This window comes from Apodemus sylvaticus, chromosome 3 (genome assembly GCF_947179515.1).
Source record: "Apodemus sylvaticus chromosome 3, mApoSyl1.1, whole genome shotgun sequence".
Lineage (NCBI taxonomy): Eukaryota > Metazoa > Chordata > Mammalia > Rodentia > Muridae > Apodemus > Apodemus sylvaticus.
The window spans coordinates 171,616,967-171,637,174 of record NC_067474.1 but is presented as its reverse complement, the minus strand read 5'-3'; the positions used below and the strand labels follow the sequence as shown (position 1 = coordinate 171,637,174).

Sequence of the window (20,208 nt, the reverse complement as noted above, 5' to 3'; positions counted from 1 at the left end):
TACACTCAGCACCCACACTCTAGGGTCTGGTTTCCTCCACCCAACTGGGGGAAAGCCAGGGGCTACAGCCTTGTGCCTCTGTCTTCATGCCATCAGGGTCCAGTCGGCCTTCACGCACCCCCCGCCGGAGCCCGCGCCCGACCGCCGCGCCAGAGCGGTTAAAATGGGCCAAGTTGTGGCGGCGGCGGCGGCGGCGGCGGCGAGTCTTCCAAGTACTACAGTCGACGCGGGTGTGCGCCGGGGCAGCTGTGGGGCGGGGAAAGGCGGGGCTGAGGCTTAGAACGCCCGCCTGGACTACGAGCACGACTGGAGTCTGCAACTTCTCACTGCCCGGCTCAGCCTAGCTCTGAGGCAAGGACTGGCCCTGGGCGGGAGTGCAGTTGGACTTCAGACGCTCTGCAGAAGCCTAGGACTTGGGAGGCACGGCCCAAGTTCTTATGCAGTTCCAAGAGCACCATGCATGAGGCGGTCGAAGCCAAGCTAACCAGCTAGACAACCGTCCAGCAAGGCGGCTGCATCAGTTAGGAGCACTGAAGCACAGTAGCTGGCTCAGTGAGTGCGTAGTCAGGCTCCATCCAGGGTTTCCCTGACCAAGACCCAACTTCAACCAAAATAAATTGAACAACCAACAGAAAACCTTCATCTGAGTGCCATGCCAGCAGTGAAAAAAGAGCTCCCGGGCCGCGAGGACCTGGCCCTGGCCCTGGCTACCTTCCACCCGACCCTGGCCGCACTGCCGCTGCCACCACTGCCCGCCTACTTGGCGCCACTACCCGCTGCAGCAGCCCTGCCTTCGGCCGCTTCGCTGCCCGCCTCAGCCTCCGGCTACGAGGCACTGTTGGCTCCTTCGCTCTGCCCCCGGCGCGCTTACCTAAACCTGCATGAGGCGGCGCCTCATCTCTACTTGCCCAGAGACCCGGGTGCCTTCCAGTACTTCTCAGCCACCGCAGCCTCGGCACCGGATTTCCAGCCGATGATAGACAATGGTGAGCCGTGTATCGAGGTGGAGTGCGGTGACAATCGCGCGCTGCTCTACGTACGCAAACTCTGCCAGGGCAGCAAGGGCCCGTCCATCCGCCACAGGGGCGAGTGGCTCACACCTAACGAGTTCCAGTTCGTCAGCGGCCGCGAGACGGCAAAGGACTGGAAGCGCAGCATCCGCCACAAAGGTGCGGTCTCGGTCCCTGGATTCCCCAGGTTCCTCACCTGGGACACCTAGCGTTAGCCCAGAGGAGGCGCTGCAGTTACAGGGCTAGTGCGAGGGATACCCTTCTCCACCCCACATCCGCCCCACCTGTCCACCCACGCACGGGCGACTTAGTGGACACAGCAGAGGTCTCAGCCTCTGTGATCCCTTCAGCCCAAGCAACAGCACGCTGGGGTTCCGGGTTATCCACAAACCGGCAGATCCCTAGCTCGGAAGATCCGGGAGGCCTGAAGGCAGGGGAAGTTTACCGGAATTCGGGAGAGGCCATGAGAGGGACGCCTCTTCTCTACTGGCGCTGAGCCAGCAGTTCCTGGCAGGAGTGGTGGGGCGCACTTGCGACAAGAGTGCGCTAGTGGAATGCGCGCTACTGGAGGCTGTGTGGGCAGGTGGGGGACAGCGGAACCTAACTACATTGGCGGTACTGCCACCCACAGCCTGTTGGACTGTGGGTCCAAAGGTGCGATGTGGAGGCTCATGAGCTAGATGCAGTAAGTGCTAGGGCTGGAGTAAAAAAGTTAGGAACCAGATTGCGTTCAGTTTACGGGGTCATGCCCCCCCCCCTCCCACGAGGCCTGCCTCTTCCTGAGAGGAAGGGAATGGAGAAGCAGGCCAGATTCCCTCCACAGCTCTTACCTCATCCAGGGCTCAACCCACCTAGCCTCTTGGTTCCCTTGGGATCAGCTTGGAGAGGTTGGAGTGCTGAGCGGGGGAGGGGACTCGCTCAGAATTTGAGTTTCAGAACCCAGCGCATTTCCTAAGCAGCTGCCCCACGGGTGGAACAGAATTGCGTGTGGGAGGCTGAACTATGGTGGATGTGAGAGATTGTGAATTTCGTGTGCCTTGGGGGGTAGGAGGGAGGTCTGGCCTTGCGACTGACTATGCCTCTAAAAAGGATGCAATGCTACCTGCACCTGGCCTCTCCCTCACATGTTCTGCTCCGTCTCCTGGCAGGGAAAAGCCTGAAGACGCTTATGTCCAAGGGGATCCTGCAAGTGCACCCCCCGATCTGCGATTGTCCAGGCTGTAGAATATCTTCACCCGTGGTGAGACATGGGATAAGCTGGAGCTTGTTGGGCAGAAGGGCTGGGTTTCTGCTTCAGAATTGATGACTTTGTTGTTTGGGACTGAGACTCCTAACTTCAGCCATACAGACATGCTAGAGGAACTTGAGAAAATAGGGCAATGGGTTACTTTGCACTCTCCCAGACTGTTCCTTAGGAAGGGATCCCAGGTGCAGAATCTCCTCTCAGGTTGGATACAGGGTGAGGGTGTGTGTGGTGTGTGTGGTGTGTGTGTGTGTCTGTGTGTGTTTGTCTGTGTGTGTCTCTCTGTGTGTTTAAAGATGTATTTATAGCTGGGCGGTGGTGGTGCACGCCTGTAATCCCAGCACTTGGGAGGCAGAGACAGGCAGATTTCTGAGTTTGAGACCAGCCTCGTCTACAGAGTGAGTTCCAGGACAGTCAGGGCTATACAGAGAAACCCTGTCTCGAAAAAAAAAAAAAAAAAGACCAAATCCAAAAAGATGTATTTATATCTTATGTGCATATCTGTTTAGCATGTATGTGTGTACAGCACATGTATGTTTGGTGCCTATGAAACCAAAAGAGGGTGTCAGATACCTTGGAACTAGAATTACATACAGCATTAAGGCACTATATAGATGTTTAGAAACAAAACTCCGGTCCTCTGCAAGAGCAGCAAGTAATTTTAAACAATGAGTCACCTCTCTCCAGTTCTTCTACCTCTACCCTTGGAACTCTTTCTACTTAGATCATAGGAATGGTCCATAGCCATGTTCCTGGATCATGTCACTCAACTTGGGCTTTTGGGACTCTCTTTGCACAGATCTGGAGTTTACCAAATCATCTGGCTCATCTGGAAGTGATGCTGATTGTGGGGCTGTGCTCATTCTGAGGCATGACAGTACTGACTTGCTTTGACTGTGCTCTGGAGTAGTTCCAGGCTTGAGTGTAAGCAACCTGTGTCTCTGGAGTGCTGAGTTAGAATCCTACCCAGCATGGGCCTAAATGTCTGAGAGACCTGAAAGAATAGGCTGGTCAAGGTGGAATCTTTGTTGTATAGGTATCTAGTGAGTTGAAGTTGGGACTGGTTAGAGATTCCCACCAAAGGTAGAAAGTGTATTGATATGAAGAACAAGAGAGATTAGGGATCAGTCATGCATGTCCTCATGCAGGAAGGGTTTGAGGGGTTCATTTGAAAAATAGGTTACCTCAAGAGAGTGGTTAAGTTGCCCAGCAGTGGTGGCACATGCCTTTAATGCCAGCACTTGAGAGGCAGAGGCAGGAGGATTTCTGAGTTCGAGGCCAACCTTGTCTACAGAGCGAGTTCCAGGACAGCCAGGGTTACACAGAGAACCCTGTCTCGAAAAACCAAGGGGTGGGATGGAATAAGTTAAAGAACCTGGAGGAGGGCAATAGGGGTCTTTGTGCTGAACTAGGGCTGTACCTAGCTCTACCCAGCATCCCCTTTGTAGGGTCAGAGCGAGACAGAGGTGCCCTGATAGGACCCAATTGACCACCCAAGTTTGTTTCATTTGGGCTAATGGTAGGGTATCCTCATGGTTCCTTGTAGACCCTGAGGGACATGCTGGAAACCATAAACTCACGCATGTGGAGCAAGTGAAGAGGATCGACATGCCTACCCCACTAGATCTAATATAGGCCGATAGCCTCAGGCTATCACACATACTAGGTTCACCCAGCACGTTGGTTGAGTACAGAGATCATCAGCTGCTGGGACCAAATCTCTCCACTGCTGCACCCTACAGACAGCTGGTGTGAGAGAGGGGTCCTCACTGGGCTTATAGGGTTGTTTTCTGTTTGGGTGGGAGGAACCATGCTGCTTACAAACCAATGCCCATTGAGTAACCACCTAAGACTGGGAAATAAGTAGCCAGGTCCCTCCCTCACTTCAAGTGGGAAAGCTGCAGCTCTGAGAGGAATGGGCCTACTGCTTATCTAGGGTCCCCAATCCCTACCATGCATGGGAGACAACTCCCACCTGAGACTACCTTTCCTAACACTTCTTAGAAAAACCTTCTTACCTTTCTCACACTGCAGCTCATTCCATAACCACACAATCAGGACCACACATATGTATCAGTATCACAGATATCCCAGTAGTTGAATACAGTGTGCACATAGAGTCCCTGAACAATGGCACTGTATGAAAAAGACTAGATCTTAGTTAGGAGCCAAGGTTTCAGCTTTGTTAAGTAGTAGGATTGGCTAACATTTCCAGTATATAAGGGAAGCTATATCCTTGGGTAATATCAGGATGGTCATCTGGATCCTTGGTACCATTTTTCATGGGTCATCCCCAAAGTATCCACCCAAGATCAACTCCTCATACCCTTAGAGTGTGGAAGGGGCAGGCAGGTAGGTTCCTGTGCCCAGCTATGTGTAACATGGGGCTGAGGCTCGCAATAGCCAAGTGGCTCTGGCTCCTTTTCAAGTGGCAGTCTCATGGGCCTTGAGTCATTTCCTTCCAATTATATAGAAAGCAGAAAGAAATGTTTCTTTTTCTTATCGAGAGACAAGCAAGAGGTCATAGAAAGGATTCCCTAAGCCTGTGGGATAACAGATGCCTGACACACAAGGTTGATAGATATAGGGCTTGTAGGATGGAGCCCAGCCATTATGGAATAGCTTATGGAGTCTGTAGGATGAAGCCCAGGAATTATGGAATGGCTTCCCCACTGCAATCTTACCTTCGCTTTGCTGTTCATAGAACAGTACAGGACAAAAACCAGATAGATCTTAAACAGGGCCATAGAAATAACTCTCTTGTCCTGAGGTCAGCCCCCAGGCCATAAGGATTCACGCCACTTTACTACAGGATCCATATCACCTACTCTGGCAAGTGCCCCAGGGCAGGCCCTAAAAGATTCCTGAGTGAAGATAAGGCAGAGGGCGCAGCTCCCAGAGCCCAAAGTGGGACAGTGTACAGGCAGACAAGCCATTTATCTGGAAATGATAACAATTAGGTGTCTGAAGAGGTACCTCTGTATTGGAAGACATGACTAAGGGTAGCAGCCCAAATAAGTACTGGATGACTTAGGGACAGGATTTTCCTTTCTCCTCCCTTGAAAGGAAGGTTAAAATTTCCTGAGCTCATGAGTGTGATGAGGACCTCTCCTTCTGGCAATGGCAAAGAGTAAAGATGTCAGAGGAAATCTTGGAGACTGGATAAGGAGATGGAATTGGATACTTTGTTGTTATTGTTGTTGTTGGTGGTGGTGTTGGTGGTGCTGGTGGTGGTGGTGGATTTTTGTTTTGTTTTGTTTTTTCACTTTTGTTTTGTTTGTTGAATCAAGGTTTTTCTGTGTAGCCCTGGTTGTCATGGAACTCACCCTGTAGACCAGACTGACCTTGAACTCAAAAATCTGCCTGCCTCTGCCTCCCAAATGCTGGGATTAAAATGTGCACCATTACCACCTGGCAGAATTGGATATTCTTAAGGTTTGTACCACTCAGAACGAGGGGCCTGTTATTAAATAAGAAAATGCCTTCCCACATACTAAAAATTAACCAGTAATTTCCTTCTTTCTCCTGAGAGAAGAAAGACTTTAAGATACTGGAGGAACAGAGAAAGCCCTGAGTCTGAAGCTGGAGCACTCAATTATGCTGCTCTGTACAGTGCTCAGCTGGTGCATGTGGCTGACCTGAGTACATGCCTTTGCACAGAGCCCAGCACAAGAACCCACAGCTCTACATGGATGCAAGGAAAAGGAAAAAAGTTTTATGAAAATCTGTGCCAATAGGGATAAATGGGACAAAGGATCTGGCCTCCTCTGTCCTATAAGCACCAGGCCTGCAGTTTGCAAGGAACCAGCAGTTCAGGAAGACACCAATTCCTCTAAGTCCCAGTCATAGGCTTCTGATTGACCCTAAGGTAGGCTCTGTATAGCACTAACAAAATGGAAAAAGGAATGTTGGTTGTAGCCGGAAGGCAGAGCATTGCCTAGTATGCCCAGTATCTCAGAAACACAGGCTGGTATGGGGGGAGAAAAATGACTATTCATTGATGGTTTCGTTTGTCAACACTGACAATGGAAAGAGAGAATGGAACTAGAATCCTGCCCCAGGCTGCATACAGATCCCAGCAGATTCCAGAACCCATGAAGGGAACTGGATTGAGAGGTACCCTCTAGAATATGAAAGGTAGGGTTTACCATGTGTGGTGAGTTATCACTCAGGTTGAGGCTACAGAGAATTGGACAGGAGCATGTGGGTCCCACACTACCATCTTTGTGAGCTGGTCTACAGCAATGGGACTTCTGCACCTTGGACCAGGTCTTGGAGGCTGAGGGCCTGGCCTAACCTAACCTCCTCTTCCCACCTTCTCAGAACCGTGGACGACTGGCTGACAAGAGAACAGTCACTTTACCCCCTACACATGCCCCAAAGAAAGAAAGAACACCCAGTTTCTCAGTCAGTGATGGTGATAGTGATGGAAGTGGCCCAGCCTGTGGGCAGCAGCTGAGCCTGAAGCAAGAGGATGATCCACATATCCATATCATGAAGAGAAGGTATTTGTTCCACGGCCAGGGCAGGAGGCTCCTGTAGTGGGGTGGGGCATCAAAGTTAAGGGTCTGCAAATACTGTGAGGGGCAAGTACAGACAGAAACCTTTCTTGACATGTCATCCAGGTACTTTATGTCTGTGCAGAGGTCACTTTTAGGGTTAGAGTTTGTGGCAGTAGCCCTTAGAGATTGTGGATGCTCCCAAGTCTGCCTCAGGTGGCTGCTGTGAGGTTTCTCATTGTTGTGGTCACACATTGGGTGAAGCAGTTCTAACAATTAGATTCAGTACAATAAGAAAATGTAGAGAAGCCTGTAGCAAGGCTACTTTGGGTGCCCAGGGTAAAGTGAGGTAAGGACTGTTGTCCTCATTCATTTCTGGTAAAGCCAGAAGCTGACTCTAGCTTAGCCAGTGGTAGCTGCAGCACATTTAACTTGGCATGCGGCACTGCCCTAACCACTGGTCCAGCTGCTAGAACCACATTTATATTCACCCTTCTGTCCAGCTGTATTTCTGGAGCCCTGCTGACCCTCTGTTCCCCCTTTTTAGAGTCCACACCCACTGGGATGTGAATATTTCCTTCAGAGAAACATCTTGCAGGTAGGAGACATCTACTCACACATCACAGGCATCAGGAAGTTTTATTGCTTTGCTTCCCCTTAGGCCTGCTTATTCTACACTGCCTGCCTTTTTTCCTTCCTCTGCCTATGGACCCCTTTCTTTTGTTTTTGTTTTTGTTTTTTTTTTTTAGATTTATTTATTTATTATGTGTAAGTACACTGTAGCTGTCTTCAGACACACCGGAAGAGGGCTTCAGCTCTCATTATGGATGGTTGTGAGCCACCATGTAGTTGCTGGGATTTGAACTCAGGACCTTCGGAAGAGCAGTCAGTGCTCTTAACTGCTGAGCCATCTCTCCAGCCCTATGGACTCCTTTCTTATTCATTATCTTAGCAAATATGAACCAATATGACCTGAGTATCCACCAGGTTTTCTATGTCTTTTTGTACAACCTGGAAAGTGGGTAGTAGGATCCTACCTGCTCAAAGACTGAGGCTGTAATATTCTTGGATATCCCTCTCAGAGATGGGCCAAGAGATGAGAATTGTTGTGTATGAGTGATATCTTGAAGGACATATGAGAATTCACTGGGGCAGCCGGGCGGTGGTGGCGCACGCCTGTAATCCCAGCACTCTGGGAGGCAGAGGCAGGCGGATTTCTGAGTTCGAGGCCAGCCTGGTCTACAGAGTGAGTTCCAGGACAGCCAGGGCTATACAGAGAAACCCTGCCTCGAAAAAACCAAGTCCAGAAAACAGAGAGAGAGAGAGAGAGAGAGAGAGAGAGAGAGAGAGAGAGAGAGAGAGAGAGAATTCACTGGGGCAAAAGGTTATGTGCAAAGCTGTGTTAGAGAGCTGTGAAGGAAGAGGCAGTGTTGGCACACTCAGGAGGCAGAGGCAGGTGAGTTTGAGGACAGACTGGTCTACAGAGTGAGTTCAAGAACAGCCAGCACTACATAGAGATACCCTGTCTCGAAAAACAAAACAAAAGAAAGAATGAAGAAAGGTAGGGAGGGAGGGAGAAGAGAAGAGCCACAGGTCTCCCCAGGTAGAGGCTAAAGATCTGGGAGTTGAATGATAGATATGCTGGGTTTTGTCCTTAAGAAAGAAGGCACAGAAAGCTCTCCACCAAGGAAGTGTGTTTTGAAAAGATCCTTTTGGAGGAGCCCCTGCCTATCAGGTCAGTTGTTTTCTTGGGGCTACATGGACGAAGCTCCAGAGATGCTTCATGATATGGAAGCATGGTGGAGGCTGCAAATGCAGGATGTAGCAAAGAGATGAAAATGAAGTCACCAGGTAAGGAAACTAGAGTGTTGGGAAGATCCAGTCAGTCTCCCAGTTCTTGAGGGAGTAGAGAGTAAGCATGCTCAGCTGTAGCTTTTTGCACAGGGGGAGCCCAGTCTTATCCCAGGGTCTCCAGAGGAATACATTAGGAAAAGTCCTTCAGGAAGGGACTAACTTCCTGTGGTCAGAGACAAATGTGAGGTATCTGTCTTTGTTTCTTTGGGGTTTCTTTTTTTGTTTTTTTTTTTTTTTGTTTTATTGTTGTTGTTGTTGTTGTTTTTTTTTTTTTTTTTTTTTTTTTTTTTTTGAGACAGGGTTTCTCTGTATAGCCCTGGCTGTCCTGTAACTCACTCTCTAGACCAGGTTGGCCTGGAACTCAGAAATCTGCCTGCCTCCCCCTCCCAAGTGCTGGGATTAAAGGCATGCACCACCACTGCCCAGCCCTGTCTTGGCTTCTTGTCAGATGTTTTATTATTTGTGTGATTAACAACAACTGCATCCTGGAGTTGAATTACCATAAAAACATCTTTAAACTTATTTCCACCTTATTTTGGAGTTGCCAGATCAACTGAACATTTTTGTTTTTGTTTTTGTTTTTGGTTTTTTTGGATTTGGTTTTTCGAGCCAGGGTTTCTCTGTATAGCCCTGGCTGTCCTGAAACTCACTCTATAGACCAAGCTGGCCTCAAACTCAGAAATCCGCCCGCCTCTGCTCCCAAAGTGTTGGGATTACAGGCGTGAGTCACCACCACCTGACTTCAACTGAACATTTTTTGTTTTTTGGGTTTTTTGTTTGTTTGTTTTTTTTTTTTTCGAGACAGGGTTTCTCTGTATAGCCCTGGCTGTCCTGGAACTCACTCTGTAGACCAGGCTGGCCTCGAACTCAGAAATCTGCCCGCCTCCCAGAGTGCTGGGATTACAGGCGTGCTCCACCACCGCCCAGCTCAACTGAACATTTTTAACGAACCATTATGAACACTGATGACATTTTATGAGCCTTTATTTTTTTAACTTTTTTTTTTTTGGATTTGGTTTTTTTTTTTTTTTTTTTTTTTTTGAGACAGGGTTTCTCTGTATAGCCCTGGCTGTCCTGGAACTCACTCTGTAGACCAAGCTGGCCTCGAACTCAGAAATCCTCCTGCCTCTGCCTCCCAAGTGCTGGGATTACAGGCGTTCGCCACCACTGCCCGGCTACTTAAATTTTTTTTAAGACTTATTTATTATATGTAAGTACATGTAGTTGTCTTCAGACAGACACTCCAAAAGAGGGAGTTAGATCCCATTACGAGATGGTTGCGAGCCTCCATGTGGTTTCTGAGATTTGAACTCAGGACCTTCGGTAGAGCAGTCAGTGCTCTTAACCACTGAGTCATCTCTCCAGCCCCCAGAGCCTTTTACTTTAAATGCTACATGATGAATTTGTTAGCAAGGATGGTAGGGAAGCTGGTGGCTGTGCTTCTCCTCCATGAGCAGTTCTTACCTCCTATGGTCCTCCCCACATTCACCAGGCTTTGGTGAGGATGTGCCCACACAGGTTTGTCACAGTGTCAACAGTTGCAGTCTGGTAGCCCCTCAAGAAGCCCTTAGTTGCAAGAGCCAGGATTATACCTAAATAAAGGGAAGAAAATAGCAGGCCAAGGGATACTGACAGCCTTCAGCTTACTTACTGGTGGATCTAGTGTCTAGAAAGGAAGGTCTGTAGGTGGCTAAGATGCTTTGTGCTACCTCCACCTGACTTTGTTTGTTTGTTTGTTTGTTTTTTGAGACAGGGTTTTTCTCTCTCTCTCTCTCTCTCTCTCTTTGGTTTTTGGATTTGGTTTTTTGAGACAGGGTTTCTCTGTATAGCCCTGGCTGTCCTGGAACTCACTCTGTAGACCAGGCTGGCCTCGAACTCAGAAATCCGCCTGCCTCTGCCTCCCAGAGTGCTGGGATGAGACAGGGTTTTTCTATGTAGCCCTGGCTGTTCTAGAACTTACTCTGTAGACCAGGCTGGCCTCAAACTCAGAAATCCACCTGCCTCTGCCTCCCAAGTGCTAGGATTGAAGGCGTGCGCCACCACCACCCTGCTCCACCTAGCTCTTTGTTCTGCCTTGTTGGCCTGCCTACTCTTTCTCCTGTCTATGAATCTTTCTCTCTCAAGTGTTTGATCCACCTGTCTATTCACTTGTTTCCACGGATTCACCTGTCCATCTGTCTTCGGTCCTCTGACAAATCCTGCAGTGAAACTGCCTGCCTGCTTGGATCAAGCAGAGAGCCCTAACTTCCCCCTTTCTGTTTATGAAGCCTTGGGCAACATAGCCTCTGGCACCTCAGAGTTACTAAACTGACCGAGAAGGGAACAAGTCTGCATTTCAGGATAACACCAAAGAAATAGGGTGGAGACCTTGGAAGCATGCTAAACCAACCTTTTTCTCTTTCTGGCCCCTGGTAGCATTTTGGCTCTTCCATAACCACCCATCTCTTCATCCATGCCTCAACCTCCTGATATAGTCAGGGCTTAGTCCATGTAACATGTGGTAGGGTGCAGTAGGATGCAGAGGGAACATTGTAGTTTCAAGAACCCAATGCCATGATGCTAAGGGCATAATTAATGCATCTCTAGACCTATACAAAATCAGCAGAATTTTTTTTTCATTGAATGACCAAGCTATAGGGACAGGTTTTCAGAACTGGGTCACCATTGGGCTCATAGAACAAACTACCAAGGCAGAATGAGAGATGGATGCCCCAAGTTCAAGTCCTGTTCTGACCAGGTATCACATGCAATCATGTTATCCAGTGCCTAGAGACTCTGATGTCACCAGGTTTTTCCAGAAACAGGTCCATGTAGGAGACCTCTCTTTCTGTGGGCCAGGATGTGTTCTGCCCCCCTCCCTGGAGACACTGGTTCACCTCCTAACCAGAAGGAGATCCCTCTCAGAGCCACCCTGAAGGTACTGCAGCCTGTACCTAGTTAGCCCACAATTCCCTCATGCTGAGATAGCATTTCTCTCTGACAACCCAACACTGATGAGGATACAGGGGATGAGTCTCATGCCAATTAATCCTATAAAGTACTTATACCCCCACCTGCCCTCTGGGCCTGTAGTGCTGGGGTGGGGAGAACACCACATCTGGGCCTCTAGGCTGGGCCCCTCTGGGGTGTCTGCTGATGAAATTTATCTGCTTAGGTGCCAGCCCTGGATTAGCCCAGCCCCAGTCACCCTGGGCAGGGGCTGGAAGCTATTTAATGAGGTTTAGAGTTGATTCCCAGGTCACTTCGTAGACGCTCTGCCAGAATCCAAAGCTGCTCTGTCACAGGTGGGCCACGGAGGGCATGTGCTGAGTGCTTGGCACCATTGTTCCTGCCCTGGGTTCGCTACTGATGTGGGTGTGCTTACAGAACTTCAGGGTAAGGTATCCCCACTTACACATCCTCTCCTCTATGGGGCTCTGTGGATGAGGATTCAGCTGATTCAGCAAGAAGGAGAAACACAGGAAAAAAAGAGTTAAATGCCGTTATACCAAGCCAGAAGGACCTGACTAGAATTCTTGAACCCACCCATGAATGGTGTGTCACCTAGGCCTGCTAGCACTCTGCTAGTGAGCATGAGTATTATTAGCCTAAGAGCTCTTGTCAGAACTTCATTGTCCTTATTTGAAAGAACTACAAACTAGGAAATATTTGCCATGTTCTTGCTGCCAGACCTGGCAGCATGTTTGACAGCTTACTTTCTCTGTGGGCTGTCCTCAAAGGCAGGGCAGGACAGGGCATACTTTTCTCTGCAAAGAAAAATAGCTGGAGGGGCTGCCTTAGAACAGCAATTGGGTGTAAGTGCCAGGTCCTGGCTTCCCTTTGGTCTGTCACTGTTAGAGCTGTGCACCTGGCTTTGCATACTTGGTGCATACTGTCCATGCACCCTCATGCTGACTATGTGCTAGACTCCCAACCATGAGGCAGCTCACGGCTTGGCCTGTCTTGCTCTGCTGCAGCCAGGACAACAACCTCCCCACCCTTATATCCAGTGTACATCGAAGTCGCTGCCTCGTTATGCCTGAGCATCCAAGACACTGTGACTTCCAGAGAGGCAACGTGGAAATTGGCCTTGGACCCGGAGGTGAGGAATCCAAGAGATATCAAGGGTGAAGTGGGACTATGGGGCCACACTATCCTAACTAAAGACAGCCTACTGTCCTCCCCAAGTCTCTGATCAGCAGCTCTGGGCTCTGAGCACTTTGGCTGGCAGCCAGAGGCCAGCAGAGGAGGGGGGAGGTGTAAGGCTGGCTTTCCCCTGGGGCTGCATGTGATGGTAATTGTGTTAATCTCAGCCAGCCAAGCAGACAGGGCTGCAACAGAGGCTGCTCCTTTATGGCTTTTGCTGGAGTAGGTTTAGAGTGTCTAAGATCCACCACCCTTTCTTCAGAGGGACAGATATCATGTAAGCCTCTCCTAAGCTCAGAACTGTCCCCTGGAGAATGGCTCATGTAGCAGAAGCATGTTCTGTCTCCCTGGGGTCCTGAACCTGAGCAAAGTGAGCAAAGCATATACATTAAGGCTCCCAGGACTATCAAGGAAGCCACAGGAGTCAGAGAGAGGCAACCTGGAGAGATCATGGCACTCCAGGGAAAAGCAGCCATAAGGCTTCAGTGAGGGCAAACCTGAGTTTCGAAGGCCTTGAGGGGCCTTTCTGTCCTAGAAGGGATGTTTCTGGTAGTGGCTGCAGTGTTTACAAAGTCTGGGTGGGTGTGGTCCATCAGAGTGGACATCCTTATCAAAGCCCCATGTGATTGAAAGACTTTGTGGGCTGGTAGGGGACTACTTCTGGAACAGCTGAGGACCTGACGGGCCCAGCCTGATGGAAGCAGCTGAGCAAGCAGTTGATAAAATCAAATTGCCCCATTGATTGGGTAGAGTCAAGGGAGTCTGTAATGATTGAGATACTCTGAGCTCACAGGCCCTCCCCCTGTACCTGCTCATGGAGAGACCTCCTTGGGTCCACTAGTGTGTGTGTCTGTGTGTGTGTACTTTCTTCCACAGCCATGATGATGCTTGTTGTGGTGTCTGTGTACCGCACACACACGTTTCTCTGTGATGTTTAGTTATCTGTCTGGCTACTATTTCTTTTGCACTGCGTGCAAAGGTTCATACTATGCATAACTATGGGAGTGTGTATTGTGCCCAGGATTCACATATGCAGTCTTTTAAGGTCTTGTTCCTACTTCCTAAGGGCTTTCTTTCAGTCATAGTAGGTATTCATTCCTCCAGTGTACCACTCTCATTGTAGAGAGAACTATAGGACTTGCAGCAGGTTTTATGATTTTGTGCATCTTCCTAAGGTGTTAGCAACACCCTGGTATGCTGGGAATGAACATGGCTTCATTAAGTCTGCCACAGGACTTAATGTTATTTGAGGTGCCTCTATTCCATGATCATCTTCACCAGATTGTTACCCAAACTCTAGGAATAGAAAGACTCTCTGACTCTGACTCTCCGTCCCTCTCCCTCTCCTTTGGGGGTAGCTACTTTTAAAGTGAGAACAGACTGCTGTGAAAAGAGCCCTTGCCTAATCCTTAAAGGGGATCTGTGGGTTGGGACAAGAACAACAGGTACAAAATGAGTGAGACCGGGCTATACAGACCTAAGGGACTTTCCTATTTAAATCAGCTGCTGCCCCTTCTGCCCACTGGTCTCTGATACAATACTGGTGGTCCCAAGTGAAGCCAGATACCCATCATCTGTCTGCTGGACCCATCTGCCTTGAGATATTATGGGTAGAACCCTTGTCCAGACAGTAGATGTTGTCTCTTTTTCTGGGGCAGAGGCTGAGAGTAACAGCAGTGAGGTAATTGAGATCAATAAATTATTAGCACCATTCTGTCAGCCATAATGTGGAGACTGATCAGCATTTTTGCTGTCACACTTCCCCAATCTGATAAAAATGACAAATTAAGGAATTTTTAAAAATAGGATTCAGTTCTGGTGCTGGTACCACCAGCTTTTGGGGAGGGTGAGCACACATGTAGAAGCAGCCTTTGCTGGGCATTATAGAGATTTGAATCACCCACAGAATTGTTCCTCCACACTCCCCTAGCTGATGAGGATAAGGAGGGCAGAGACAGGAACCTTAGCTTGAAGCTATCATAGTATGGGCTGTTCAGCAAAGGCCCTAGCCTCAGGGCAGGAGCTCAAGAGGCAGCTGGGCAGCAGTGTTTAGGCTGGTCTGGAATTGGGTCAATTAATGCCTGAGATTTGGGACGTAGGGATATGATCTCTGGGGATATTGTAAGCAGAGGCTGGGCCTGGCCTCATTAAAAACATAGCACATATAGGCTCTGCACTATGGAGTGAATTGCTTAGGAGTCCCATCAAGAGCCCAGAACCTAGATACACAGGCAGACAAATACCATCAAGGAGAGAGACATGGACTTCCTTTCTGAGACACTAGTGTAGCAGAAAAGTTACTTGGGGAAGAACTCGAGCTTCTGGTGGCAGGACTGTGAAGACCCAGAATGAGGTAGGTTGGATTTGAAGTATGCTTTCTGGTCTTGCCTCCCCAACACCTGCACAGTGGCCAACCCTATTCTAGGTGGCAAAGGCAGGCCACTCAGTTCACTCAAGGAGAGGCTGAGAAAGCACATGAACTTACAGGAGACAGTCTGGTGAAACACTGATGTGGATTCTCATTATGTCTACTTACATGCCCAAGGCCAGCATCAGGATTGCTTTGTGTCTTTACTATATTCTGCATCTACCTGTCATTGTTCTCTAGCCTGGGACACCAGATTGGACAAGGTCTTTAACTGTCAGAGAAAACAGAGGTGGTTGGGGTTCCAAACTGAGCTAAGACAGAGATGGCCTTCTTTCCATGCCATGAGGCACTGGATGGGGTTCACTCTATCCTCTACAGGTGACCTGTTGGGCAAGAGGCTGAGCTGCCCCTACATTACCAGTGACTGTTCTTCAGAGAAGAAGGCCAGAAGCAAGGCCCCCCAAGGTGAAAGTCCAACTCAGGAAAGGGAGGCAGGTCACAGGAAAGGGGAGGAACATGTGTCCTAAAGGGTTCCCTAGACCTTAGGTGGAAATCACGAGAGGAGGCCTCGACTTTCCCCTTAGTCCTCATCATGTGCTCTGTCCAACAGAGACTTTGCTGTTTCCAGAGCTGGAGTCTACAATGGCCCCTGAGGACCACTACCATCAGCTTATGTCAGCCCTGAGTGAGGCTGGTCCCTTTGAGGAAACTCAACGTCTCTATCACTTGGGTATCCCCAGCCACGGTATGTGCTACGCCCACAACTCCAACTTCAAATGTGCCAACTCTGTTACTTTCCATCCTGTGTACTAAGCTTACCCCAAGAAAAGGATCTGGATGTTTGGAGGTCACCACCAAGACCAGTATTGGATACATAGAAGGGCTTCCAGATAGTGATACACCCTAACTGCTCTCAGTCCTCAGTTTATCCCTGAGGAGAGCCCAGGTGAGGGTGGGACAGAAGGATTTGTTCACCTGTTCTTTGTTGAAGAGATGTAGACTCTGTCCTATGCTAGGTTCTCCTCACTCCCACAGTAGTCAGTGCAATATATCTGTGGTCATGTTGATATTGTATCAGACTTTACAGGTTTTGTAGTTATATGGGGAGGGCATGGCAGAAATAGGATCGTGTCACAGTCAGGATGTGGCCACTAGTGCCCCAGGTTGCTTGAGGGAAGCCAAGCCTTGACACACTATCCTTGCTACCTAGGACTTCTGACACCCTGTGCTGCTACAGCACTGGAGAAATCTTGTCTTTTCTGGCACAAGTGGCTAGGGGCTCAGGGAAGGGAAAAGGATTTCTGATTCTCGCAGAAGGCACTATCCCCTAGGGTGGCAGCTCAGGCACCAAGAGCCTGAATAATTCACTAAATGTTAATAATTTAAAAATCTTTCTTTTTAATTGCTTCCCCAGCTCTGCTGGTCTGTGCAGGAGACTGTCCAAGCAAGCTGCTTGTCAATCACCATTGCATGGAGCATGACTGGGGTAGACTGGGCTTATTAGGCTCCTGGATTTGGCTTCAAGCCCTAGCTAGACCGACCTCCCTTTTTCAGTTACTTAATTTATAAACAGGCAGCAGCAATGTGGTAGAGAAATGGAGCTTGAGCTAGGGGGACTAAAGGAGCTAAGAGCCTCCTCTCTTCCTAAATTCAGTGGGGGGCACATATCACAACCATGCTGAACTGTGACCATGTGTTACTGCTAGTTAATGGTATCTGCTATTATAACCATGTATGCTATGAATTGCTTTATGGGGATGACAAGTCTTTCCTGTTCTTGCCTCCTGTCTAGAAAGGAGTTTCCTAGGCAGCCTTCTGTTTGAGGTCCTCTCCCAATCCATGGACTCTTGTCCCACTCACTTACTTGGAATAGCCCTATGTCCTTACACCTCTGACCTTGTGAAGGTTCAAATCAAATTAGTACCAATATTCTTGTACTTTGAAGCCCGTTGAAGCCCTTCTTTCCCAGCTCATTTTGGTTACTGACTTACTCATTTTCCTTTCCAAGTTTACTTGCCTAGCTGCACCCTGTTGGTCCTATTGCAAACTGCCTTCCCTGCTATTCCTCCTTCAGCCTGTGACACAAAATCAGGCTCAGGTCTTGTGAGTCTTCTCTTCCCATTCTGTTCTTACCTTCACTGGGTCAATGCCCTGCTCTCCAAGAGAGAAAGGGGAAATCCTAGGAGGGCTTATCTGGGTCATTGCTATTACCTCCCCTCCCAGATCTGCTAAGGGTACGCCAAGAAGTGGCAACTGCAACACTGAGGGGTCCCAGTAGCTTGGAAGTACACCTGCCCTCATCTACAGCAGGCCATCGACGGAAGCAAGGCCTAGTTCAGCACCGGGAGGGAACAGTTCCAGCTGCTACTACATCCTTCTCTGAAAGGTACTAAGATGGTATTTCAGCAAGGCCCCATATTCTGTGCTTGTTACTTGAGAAGGCCAATATCCTTTCTTTCCCTTGATGGATACTGCATTTACCATGTTCAAGGCCCACTGAAGGAAGCCCCTAAAATTACCTGTGCTAAGCAAAGACCTGAGAAAATATTTTTGGGGGCAAAATATGCACGAATGCCCACTCCCAGCAAGAATGCCAAGGGCTATTACAATTTTCTAGTAGAGGGTCCCTGAGAGAGCAGACACCCTCCCCTCACAGGTGGTGGTGGTATGTTAAGGAAGGCAAGGAAAACACCACTTATCAGCTGGAATTTCAACCAGCCAGAGGATCTGGAGTTAAGAACATATACCCCCCTCCTCCCCTACCCTGCTATAAACACCATAGAGACATCAGAGATGTTCACAGTACAAACTGTCTCCATAGCAGACTAGTTAAGCCAAGGGTTTATATTGCCAAAACACCCTATCTCACCCCAACCCTGTCAGACTGCAGCATTTGCCACATGTACAAATTATGACTAACTGCCCTGTCCTGTGGCCCTCCCCTCACTGCTCAGGAGAGGTATCCAACCCCAGTAATTATTGATGCAGTATGGCCCATAGGGTCATTGCCTCTGTGCTCACAGGGAGATTAATCGGAGCTGCCTGCATGGACTGTGTGCGTGTACAAGCAAAAGCCATAATCAGTAAATCAGTGACCACCAGAGGGGTCACAGGAATGCGCCCAGAAGGTGATCACAGGGAAGAGAGGGTGTGCACAGATGGAATCAGACATGTGCTCACTATTCTGCTGTTTACAGGGAAATGTCACAGCCACCCCCTTTGCTGTCGCCCCAGAATCCCCCCCATATCACAATGGGCTCCCATCTTCGGCCTCCTTTTTTGGGGATGCCCACAGCTCTGTGTCAGACCCCAGGTGAGAAAGTCGGGTATGTAAGCCATTTGCATCCCTATAAGGCTCTCTTTAGGCAGATAGATAAAAGTGCAGAGCATCCAGCTTCAACAGCCTTTTTTTCTATCCCAGGTTACAGCTTCCTACCCTCTGCCCAGGCTGAGATGTTAGCTCGGCAGCAGGATCTTCTAAGGAAGCAGAGCTTGGCTCGGTAAGCACCAGGAAGATCAGTGGGAGTACTTTTAAGCATGCCCAGGCTGACTCCCACCATCTTGTCCTTTTGGTCCAGGCTGGAGATGTCTGAGTTGCTCAGACAGAAAGAACTGGGCAGTGTTCACCGGCCACAGCTACTAACGCCAGAGGTGGCCTTGCATATCCCTGAGTGTACTGACGAGCTCCAGCGACGTGGCTCCATGCTGGTTTTGAAACACAGCTCAGCACCACTACTGGCCCTGCCACCCCAGGGACCCCCAGGCCCAGGACCCCCTCTCCCAGCCAAGGAGTCTGCCCGAAGCCGGTCCCAAAAGGGGAGTCTTGGTGCTGCCTCAGCCCAGCCCAGCGAACCTAAGGAGACGACAGGGGCTGACCTCTGGGCTCAAGATGTCTCTGAGGAGCCATCCAAGGACTCAGATGGAGAGGACCTTGAGATAGCAGCTGCCAGGGGAAGGGCCTCTACTCCCAGCCAAGCCCCAGCAGGAGGGACCAGAGCAGAAGGAAAGGGGCTTCTATCAGGGTCCACACTGCCCCCTCCACTGCCCCTGGGATTCCCTTGTGGAGCAGTCCACCCCTACTTCCACACAGGTGGGAAACCCTAGCCACCCACTGATAGGGGGTTCCATGGGGAGAAAAATCCTTTGTCATTGAGCCAAGGACTTTAACCAATTTAGAGAAAGGTCAGCCAATGGGGAAGGAGGCAAAGAAATGGAAAAGCCCAAGCCCAAGTGACATCCTTTCTATCTCCAGGTACCATGGGGGAGCTCTTCACTGATCAGGAGACCACAGCCCCCGAGGATGTCAACAAATGGACTGTAGATGATGTCTGCAACTTCGTGGGGGGCCTTTCTGGCTGTGGCGAGTATGCCAGGGTGAGGGGAGTGGCAGGTCCCTAGGGCTAGGCCAAGAAGCCCAGTCTCTATACCCCACAAAAAAGGACTTTCCTCTTGCTGAGTTATTTTTCTATGCAAGCCATACAATTCCACTCTATGGGCCTAACTTGTCCCCAGGTATTCAGAGAACAAGGAATAGATGGAGAAACTTTGCCTCTACTGACAGAAGAGCACCTTCTGAACACTATGGGACTGAAGCTAGGGCCTGCCCTCAAGATCAGGGCACAAGTAAGTATGTCCAGTGCTTTCATCAATCTAGAGAGGGCATAAGGACTCTTTGTACCTGGAGTTGTTTTCCTATGCCCCTTTACCTAGCAGGTATTCACCCAGCTTCATCTCTTTGCAGGTGGCCAAGCGCCTGGGCCGTGTCTTCTACATGGCCAGCTTCCCTGTGGCCCTGCCACTGCAGCCACCAAGCCTGCAAGCACCTGAGCTCAGCCCAGGACAGCAACCTCTGTCCCCTGCAACCACCACCTCCCCATATGAAGGGACCCATTTGCCTACAGGCCAAGCCTCACCCAAGCATGAGAATGGGTCAGGGACCATAGCTCTGCTTCCAGGGGCCCCAGATCCTTCCCAACTTCTCCAATGATCTAGCAGGCAACCATCATATTCCCTAATACCCAGTGAAATTGCCCACTCCACTCCACCTCCAGGGTATTTCCCCTTTTTAGATGCAAAAATGCCACGAGTGTTTTTAAAAGGAAAACATAT

The 20,208-nt window shown here is 49.5% G+C and overlaps 1 protein-coding gene across 1 annotated transcript; it reads left to right on the top strand.

Annotated features, from left to right (window-relative positions):
• The first annotated feature begins 302 nt into the window (after window positions 1-302).
• On the top strand, window positions 303-20,133 carry Samd11 (sterile alpha motif domain containing 11). Its single transcript, XM_052178444.1, has 14 exons — window positions 303-1,169; window positions 2,159-2,250; window positions 6,577-6,758; window positions 7,300-7,350; window positions 12,563-12,687; window positions 15,478-15,564; window positions 15,710-15,844; window positions 17,323-17,485; window positions 18,297-18,412; window positions 18,521-18,599; window positions 18,678-19,189; window positions 19,352-19,473; window positions 19,612-19,722; window positions 19,841-20,133. Exons 1-14 carry the CDS (start codon window positions 653-655, stop codon window positions 20,084-20,086), a joined length of 2,538 nt encoding a protein of 845 aa, XP_052034404.1. The 5' UTR covers window positions 303-652; the 3' UTR covers window positions 20,087-20,133.
• The last annotated feature ends 75 nt before the right edge of the window (window positions 20,134-20,208 follow it).

Excerpts from the sequence above, each read along its gene's own strand:
- Samd11 (XM_052178444.1), top strand. The coding sequence starts at position 653 with ATGCCAGCAGTGAAAAAAGAGCTCCCGGGCCGCGAGGACCTGGCCCTG. Across the intron at positions 17,486-18,296 it reads ACTACATCCTTCTCTGAAAG|GGAAATGTCACAGCCACCCC; the intron begins GTACTAAGATGG and ends TGCTGTTTACAG. Across the intron at positions 18,413-18,520 it reads AGCTCTGTGTCAGACCCCAG|GTTACAGCTTCCTACCCTCT; the intron begins GTGAGAAAGTCG and ends TTTCTATCCCAG.